General features: G+C 41.7%; 1 protein-coding gene across 2 annotated transcripts; it reads right to left on the reverse strand.

The window, feature by feature from the left end:
• Nucleotides 1-554: 554 nt before the first annotated feature.
• C10H1orf53 (chromosome 10 C1orf53 homolog) lies at nt 555-6,327 on the reverse strand. Of its 2 annotated transcripts, none has more exons than XM_027612429.2 (3): nt 5,067-6,327; nt 2,028-2,129; nt 555-772 (listed from the first exon to the last, which is right to left on the reverse strand). In XM_027612429.2, the coding sequence occupies exons 1-3, from the start codon at nt 5,328-5,330 to the stop codon at nt 701-703; spliced, it is 438 nt and encodes a 145-aa protein (XP_027468230.1). In that variant the 5' UTR covers nt 5,331-6,327; the 3' UTR covers nt 555-700. The 2 variants fall into 2 exon arrangements, with proteins under 2 accessions (XP_027468230.1, XP_027468231.1); XM_027612430.2 differs by having other exon boundaries at nt 5,130-6,325.
• Between the last annotated feature and the right edge of the window lie 2,615 nt (nt 6,328-8,942).

Consider the following 8,942-nt stretch of genomic DNA (forward strand, 5'->3'; position numbering starts at 1 on the left):
TTGGATACTGATGCCCAAAGGTGTCACTGCAGTGAATGGAATGGGTTTAAAGATAATAAAACGTCCTAAGATAGATTTGCCTGGGAAGTGCCGTAAGACATGGAGAAGGAAGCTGTGGGGGAGAGAAGTGAGAATGGTCTAATCAGAGGCATCTTAAGTGGCCTGACCTCCAAGTCAGAATGATTTAGAGTTTTTATTGAGAGAACAGATGGAAGATGAGAGCATTTCTTGATGCAGAATGGCACTTCTTGGGCACTCATATGCTGCACAATATAGCATTATATCAATCTTCTTATAGCTCAAGATATAAATAAAATGAAGAATGTATTCAAACTCTTCTATTTGCCAGCAACCTCCCTTGGGTTGCTAACACGGAGGAGAAAACAGTAGGAGAACGGAGGCTATAGGAAAAATCAAGAGCTACTAATGTGACCCGGTTGCTACTATTTATTTAATGGCAGTCATTATTTTCTTTCTTCAACATATGTGTCTGATAATGAAGCAAAAAGAAAGGAAAATAACTATCAATGTGCCACTTCAGAAACACGCAAACATTTGCTAGCTTTTTCATTTTATTGATGTTCTTTTAATATATGTACTTATGATTAAACTAGTGCTCAAGGACTAACAGCACAGACAGCAATTCTGGATTAGGGTATTTTTTTTTTAATACAGGCTCAATTAGGAGAGGAAACTGTTGTCAAACATAAAAATATGAATTGAATTTCTTCCTTTGAGATGGATCTTTAACATTGACTTGACCATATGGACACTGCAGAAGAAATAAAACAAAACTATTATTGAATTATTTCACAGGCATCTTGAAAAAGTACAACACTTCTCATGGTGGAAAAGGAGACTTCTAATCATGTTATATATAGATCATTTGATCTACTGGGTCCTGCAGATTAGGAGGAGAATAATGGCAACCTCTGGCAAATGGTCCTAATTAGGGTCCAAGAATCACTTCCTAAATGCATCCTTCTAACTTTAAGAATTCTACTGTCAAAAACTCACTCTTAGAAAATTCTCAAGTCCTCAATTTATGCAAAGCTCTTAATGCATTTGATTAGAAACAGCTAATGACACAGGTAGGAACATACATAAAAGTGAAGGCTTAATTTTTCAATACTGGCTCCAGCCAATATATGCATTTAGGGTTTAGTCCTTAATTGTAAAGTGGGTCAGTTACAGGAAATAATACCTTCTTGCTCCCAAACATAAAGTCGAAGTGGTCTGTAAATAGAGGTTGTTACCTGTTTATAATCTTAACATGTAACAATTTACCTTATTAGTATGCTTTTAAAAAGTTATAGTGACAAATCCAGTCCCATTTATTTTTCTTGCTCAGCATAGGGAGGGATTAGTTCATCTTAATCAGTGAGCACAGATGTATTCACTGAAATACACATTTTAGGAAATGTACAGCACTAAGTTTGGGGTAGGTAGCTTCATGGTTATTTTTAAGATAGAATACGAAACAGCCACAGAAAGAATGAGAGGAGAGAGAGAAGGGAGGGAAGAAGAAAAGAAAGGAAGGGAGGGAAGGACCGAAGGAGGGGAAAAAGGGTGGGGGTGGGGGGAATCATTAGTATCTAAAGGAAACCCACTTCACAATGCTGGTCAAATTTCTATTTGTTCGGCTAATAATGAAGACAAAAAAACTGTTTGCGAACTAGTTTGCAATATGCTGGATTTCTTTTCCTGCCCTCTTTGTACTTGCCTAGTGAACGTGACTTATTTGAAACCTCGTGAAAAGTTTCCTTGTAATAAAGAACTCCCATGAATTCCAAATCACAGCATTTCAAGGGACTGATGTTCACAGTGAAATGTTACCAAATGCCATTAACTTTAAAGGTCCTATGTTGGTCCTAAGGACTTCATTGTCCTTGGCTAAAGTGGCTTGTGAAAAGTGCACTCCAGGTCTATTTAGCTTTTTTATTTGACTTGTTTTTCAAATAATAGGTATTTACGAAGTTACGGAAGCACCGAAAACTGCTGCGGTAATGCGAGAATTTGCTACTCACGTGTCTGCAGGCAGAGCCGCAGCATTTACCTCTCTGCAAGTGGGCGAGCTGTGTGAGCACGGTATAGCCAGTAGCTGGATCCACGTAGTGTAACTGGCCAGCCTGAAGAATAATGAAATAAAACAATTCATTAATCTCAATATTCACCATAGCTCCTCACCATAATTTCTACTCCTAAAACACTGCAAAATTTTTCTTTGAACAATATTAAACTTCTTCCCAGCAATTTTGGTGGCACTTGCAATTGAAGACTGAATGCATTCCAACATTATATACAATCCAACTTTATGTGACATAAGGAGAAAATATACAGTTTGAGAAAAATGAGAAGTTGATGGAAAAACAAGAACTCCTCTATACCCAATAACTATGGAGCCACTGCTCAGGTATTTTTCATTCGGTTTCTAGGGAACAAGTTTAATAACAGGTGATTTAGATGACTTTAAGAGCTTAAGAGGCTGAAAATAAACTTTCACTCAGAAGTTGCAGTTGCAATTTCAGTACTTAAAATATGTGGATAATGATTTAAACTTACAGAAAAGGTGCTAATCAAAACCAACAGTCCTTACAGAAAAGTATTACCTTGCTATTATTGAACACTTTTCTTTACCTTCATGATGTGTTACTCCATTGCACATTTTACACTATTTTCTTTTTTGGGGAGGGTTGTTAGTTCTGTTTTTACGTGAAAAAAGTATTGTTTTAACATATTAACACTCACTGCTTTCACAAGTTTGATCAAAAGAAACTTTTACTACACCACTTCAGATGTCAAGGAAGCATACTCTTACTGACATTCAAACATGGTTTTTAAAAAGTATCCCAAGTACCCTGTGTGAAGGCAAAGGAAATAATGCAGCCTATTCTATGGATTTGGGTCATGTGGGTGATATTATTTATCCTCGAGATTTTGTAGAGGAACTTTTTTCTTGGGCTTTTTATATAACCCTTTTACCATGAAGTAACTCTGCATCACTCTTGTATAAACTTCTACATTAAAATATGTGTGACATGGAAATGTCTTCTAACATGTTTTTGTATGTGCCACAAGTTACTTCTTCAGAGTGTCTTCCTTAATGGCTAAATATTTTAATCTGGTTGAGAATTTAGCCATGAATAAAGCATGAAGCAAAAAGGCACAGAGAGCGCAAGTCTAGGTCTACTCTTAAGGTATTCCAGCCAAGCCAGACCCCCGCAGCAGAAATCCAGCAAGCAAGTCTCAAGGCCAGTCTATAGGGCCTCTCAAATCTATTGGGACCACAGAAGCAGATTACATGAAACCAGAAGCACTAAACACTACTTTAGAATGACCAATTGTCAAAACCTCACTTCTCTATTTATGAAACCTGTGTTTGAAGACTTGGAAGAAAAACAAAAAGACACTGGGAGCTCTGTTAGCAGTCTTCTTTTCACTTTGCACTTTTCATAGTTTCTGGGGGTCTTCTGAGGGCAATTATCTAGCACATAAGCCTAACAAACAGATTGCTCCTGCATTTGCGCCTGCTCTCCTGCTTTCTGTGTTGATTTTGAAACTTCGAGCTTGTTGGCTGCCCACACAAACTTAATCTGTCCTCAGTAAAGGAGCCTCAGGTAACAGTGGCAACAGACATAGATGTGACAGGAGTGCGTCCAGTGGCTGGAAAACATAAGATGTTTGGTCATGCAGATCAGCACCAGGAGAAAGAGACCCATCTGCCTGGAGGTGTGGGAAAAGGACCATTGAGAGGGGAGTTCTGATTTGTTGAAAAGAAAAACAACAAAGTTGTTTTGGGATTTACTTTTGGTCTCCTGGACAGCCATTTCACCTGTGATACTGACACTCAATGATGAAACCTGGATGATTTCCTAAGTGAGAAAAAGTCCTGCTCCTTTCCCAGGCTGACTGACCTGTCTTTACAAGCCACTGCTCTTTACTCTAAAAAGAATGAAACTTTTGCTTATATTTACCATATTTATATGGTGATTTTTAATGGACTATAAACAAGATCAATCAAAAGCTGCCAGTCATTTCCTGATGAATCTTTATGCAGAAGTTTCAACACTTGAATGAGCTAAACAGTGGATTCCCAGGGCCTTACTAACTGGCAGTGGGGGGGAAAAAGTCAATTTTAGAAAATCTTCAAGGTTTTCTTCTCTAGTCCCTTAGTTCAAGCAACACCAGGTAACTCTACACCAGACATCAAGTACTGGTCACACACAGAGTATTAAATAGGTTACTTTTACATTGTTTTTGTATCTTCACGCTAGAACTCCTTTGCTCTCTCAAGATAATAAAAATATAAACCTGCTCCCTTTAAACTTATGTAGTCTGAGGTGTTAGAAACTGTGAGCGGGAGATGATAAGTTGTGATATTGGCACTAATAAGTGATTGTCAAATCCTCCAAACAGAAGAAAACATAGCTCAAGATTGGGAAGAATGTAAACGCCTGATATTAGTTTCCTTTACAATTGTGCTCTGTTAAGGTGTAAAGAAAAGACGAAAGGATAGTAGCAAAAATTAATCTTTTTAAAAAATTTTGCATTATTAGTATCATTGGCTAGTAACACATGGCAAAGTGTTTAACTGATAATACAGATAAATACAGAGCCCATTTTTCCTGTGACTTCTCAGCTCCTGTCTACCTCCTCCACCAATGCCTTAACCCCCGCCCCCCAACACACGAACACCCACACACGCAGTCATGATGGGTCCCAAACTGCGACCAGAGTTTAGCTTGGACGCTGGTCAGAAGGGACCCACACTTAATACAAATATACGTTAACTCTTTGCCCATAATAAGGAACTGGCCAGTTTTCAAGCGAAAGGGTCGGAAGGGTAAGTCCACGTGCTTGTCCAAAGCCAGAGGAAGGACTGCGCGGACCTCCAGCGACCTCGCCGTCCGCCGGGGGCGCGCAGGCGCACGGATCCCAGGGCCGGGCCCGGGTTGGGTTGGGTGGGGCGGGGCGGGGCCGGGCGAGGCGGGGGCGGGGCCGGGCGAGGCGGGGGCGGGGCCGGGCAGGCAGGAGGGGCCTGGCCGGGCAGGCGGGAGAGGCCTCACCGCGCACGCTCCCGCGTGCAGGTCCACGATCCGCCGCTCGGCCGTTGTTAACTCTTCGCTCACCGGACGCCTCGTCGTTCTCTCTAGTCCGCCTTGCGAGCGGGGCACAGAGCCTCTGCGGTCTTCCTCAGCAGCGGAGGAGAGAGTTAAGCTGAGGTGCTGTCGGAACCCTCCTACGACCCAGAGAGGTTTTGGTGGCCGGGTGGCTTGAGGTAGCCTTCCGAGCCCGGCGAGCGCCCGCGCTGAGATCTGCGTGGCCGCCATGGCCGCTGCCGGCCCGGAGAGGCGGAGCGCCCAACGCAGGGCCCCGGCGGGGCGGCCACGCGGGCCTGGGCGCCGGGGCGCGGGTCCCGGGCTGCGCGCTGGGAGGCCGGCTTGGGGCCTCGGGCCTCCGACCCGGACTGCGGAAATAAAATGGACTTTTTAGGCGGCTAATGAAACTCCAGCAAGATGCGGGGACGCGGAGGAGTGGGCCATTTCTAATCTTTGGGCCTAAATTTTAAGTATTCCATTTTGTTTTCGGTGGTGAAAAGTGGGTATTTGGAATTTTCTTAGTAGGTGGTGATTGAACTGACCCTATTGGTCCATTATAAACCTCATAGCGAATTAATAAATTGGAATCCTATTTTGGAAATCGATTTCCTTTCTGTTGGAATAATAAATTACTTATCAGGATCTTGAGATTCCTCAGTGATGTGAGAAAAGAGTTTAAAACAAGGAAAACTAAGGAGGGACTTTAGGAAAAGCTATGAAAAGGTGGGACCAAACTGGAGAAGGGAATCCACCACAAATTAGATGTATTTGTGTGCTTTTTCCCAAACCAAATTCTGGAATAAGGGAAATTAGTCTGGAAGATCAGATTGATTGCATTGTTTTAAAAAATTGAGGATGAGGACTTATTCATGACATTAATTCAAAGGGTGGGGACAGCATTTTGAAAGAGATTAGCCAGATACAAATAGGAAATAAATACTCACCTTACAACAGAGTTACAAAACTTTTGTATTGGTGGATAAGGGGGTGGGTGTGAATGTACACAGCAGAGCAAGGGAAATCTTTGTGTTAATAAAATAGTTCTGTATTCTGATAATGATGGTCACACAAGTCTACACATGTGATAAGATGTAGGACTATATACACCTTGTTGCCATGTCAAGTTCCTGGTTTTGGTATTGTAAGTATTTAAGATGTAACCATTGGGGAAAACTGGGTAAAGGGAACCTCTCTATATCTATTCTTGCAACTTTTTGTGAATCTAATTATTTCAAAACTTAAAAACAATACTTTTTTAAAAAAGATCTAGAAATGTGGTGGGTTTTTTTTTTTTTAAGATTTTTATTTATTTGAGAGACACAGCGAGAGAGGGAACACAAGCAGGGGGAGTGGGAGAGGGAGAAGCAGGCTTCCCACCCAGCAGGGAGCCCGATGCGGGGCTCATCCGATCCCAGGACCCTGGGATCATGACCTGAGCCGAAGGCAGACGCTTAACGACTGAGCCACCCAGGCGCCCCTAGAAATGGTTTTCAAAGCACTTGGTAAAATAGATCACTGAATTAACCAGAAACTTTCCATATTACCTCCATTCCCAGGTTTAAAAATCCTCCTTTTCAGGGGCACCTGGATGGCTCAGTCAGTTAAGCGACTCTTGGTTGACTCTTGGTTTCAGCTCAGGTCATGAGCCCAGGGTTGTGAGATGGGGCTCTGCGTCCCACTCCGTGCTGAGCGTGGAGTCTGCCGGAGATTCTCTCCCTCTGCCCCTACCGCTCATGCTCTCTCTATCTCTCTCTCTCAAATAAGAAAATAAATCTTAAAAAAAAAAATCTTCCTTTTCAGTTAAGGCCTTTGGGCACTTAGGCTGAGAAAGATGTTTTGTACTGTTGACATGTTACCTGTATGTGCATTTTTTTTTTTTAAGATTTTATTTATTTATTTGACAGCACAAGCAGGGGGAGCGACAGGCAGAGGGAGAGGGAGAAGCAGGCTCCCCGAGGAGCAGGGAGCCCCATGCGGGGCTCAATCCCAGGACTCTGGGATCATGAACTGAGCCGAAGGCAGATGCTCAACCAACCGAGCCACCCAGGTGCCCCACTGTATGTGCAGTCTTACAGACATTTACTTTTTAAATATAATGACAAATCTAATTAAGAGCTTAATAAAATGTATTATTACAAATAATTTCCAAACATTTGATAATTGAGTATCATTTATACACTGAATAGATTATCTGCCTCTTTCAATTTTCATTTGATCTTCATACTTTAGAGTCAGTGTCATTTCACATCAAGTTAAGTTTCATTCATTGTGTCTCTTGTTTTAAAAAGCCTCCTCATGGGGAGATGAACCATGAGAGAGGATGGACTCTGAAAAACAAACTGAGGGTTCTAGAGGGGAGGGGGGTGGGAGGGTGGGTTAGCCTGGTGATGGGTATTAAAGAGGGCACATTCTGCATGGAGCACTGGGTGTTATACGCAAACAATGAATCATGGAACACTACATCAAAAACTAATGATGTGATGTATGGTGATTAACATAACATAATAATAATAATAAAAAAATTTAAAAAAAAGCGTCCTCAGGGCTCGACCCTTACCTTAATCTAGCATGTATTCATTTCTTCTCAGGTTCTCTGCGCTCACAGTAGACAAAATTATATGAAAGTGGGGCCACAATGTTCTACCTTAGAATGGTAAAGTAAGTCCTCACTTTATTTGCAAGGCATTTACATCCAGATTTGCTTTAAAAAGTTATTTTGTGTCACATCTCTGCATGTAACATGAGATTGGATATGTTTTATAGTTCTTCCCATCATTTGAGATGTTTATGTTGATACTGGACATGCTGGTTATTTTGGGGAGGAGGAGAAGAGGAGTTCAAAGAAATGCATTCCCCTAAGTTTCATCTATATTTTTTAAATAGTTGTTAGGCTTCTCTAGGTTGCAAGATACAGATCATACAACTTAATCTGGTGAGAATAAAAGGAATTTGCTCACATAACCATGAAGCACGACTTCATTCAGGGCTCAACAATATTACCAGGGCTCAGTCTTTCCATTTTTCAGCTATGCCTCTTCAGTGCTAATTCCCTTTTGAGGCAGGCTCTTTGCTCATTCATGAAAGATGGCTGCAAACGGCTCCTAGGGCTTCATCCTTTCTCACCCTTGTCCACTTAAAAGGAGAGTCTTGTTATGAAGTGCCTAGACAAGAAAAAGCCTTTCTGCCCCCCAGAGTCCTAACAGCCATCTCTTCACCATGTATCCATTCCTGAACCAATCTTTATGAGTACATACGTTATCCATAAGCCAAACGGCCTATCCCTGGAACTGCCTATGTACAGCTCCACCCAAACCCATGGCTGAGAACGGCCTGTATTGATGCTGGGGGCACAATTAACAAATGTCCACAACGGTGTGCCTTGCAAAGGCAAAATAAATTCTATCAGCCCACCCAGTTCTTTTAGTATTTTGTATTTGTGTGTCATTTAAAACATGTTTTCATTGTTCCTCTGGTTCCCCTCTTGATGTCCTTTTGATCTCCCACAATTCCTTGCCTCATTTTAGCTTTCCCTATGAATTTTTTTTGCACTGTTTTCCCGTCAGATCATAATCAGATCATAAGACAGTAGATAACATGTCATTTTATTATCTTTACAGCCTCTCTTATAGTACCTTGACAATTAGTGAATAATAAATAATGCATTTTCGAATGGATAAATGAGTCAGTGGTTCTTCATTCTCAAATACATATTCCTAACTACCGAGGGGTAACTGGGTGGTGCAGTTGGTTAAGCGTGTGACTCTTGATTTCCACTCAGGTCATGATCTCAGGGTCATGAGATGGAGCCCCAGGTGGAGCTCCATGCTCAGCAGGGAGTCTGCT

Source organism: Zalophus californianus, chromosome 10 (genome assembly GCF_009762305.2).
Source record: "Zalophus californianus isolate mZalCal1 chromosome 10, mZalCal1.pri.v2, whole genome shotgun sequence".
In the NCBI taxonomy this organism is placed as follows: domain Eukaryota; kingdom Metazoa; phylum Chordata; class Mammalia; order Carnivora; family Otariidae; genus Zalophus; species Zalophus californianus.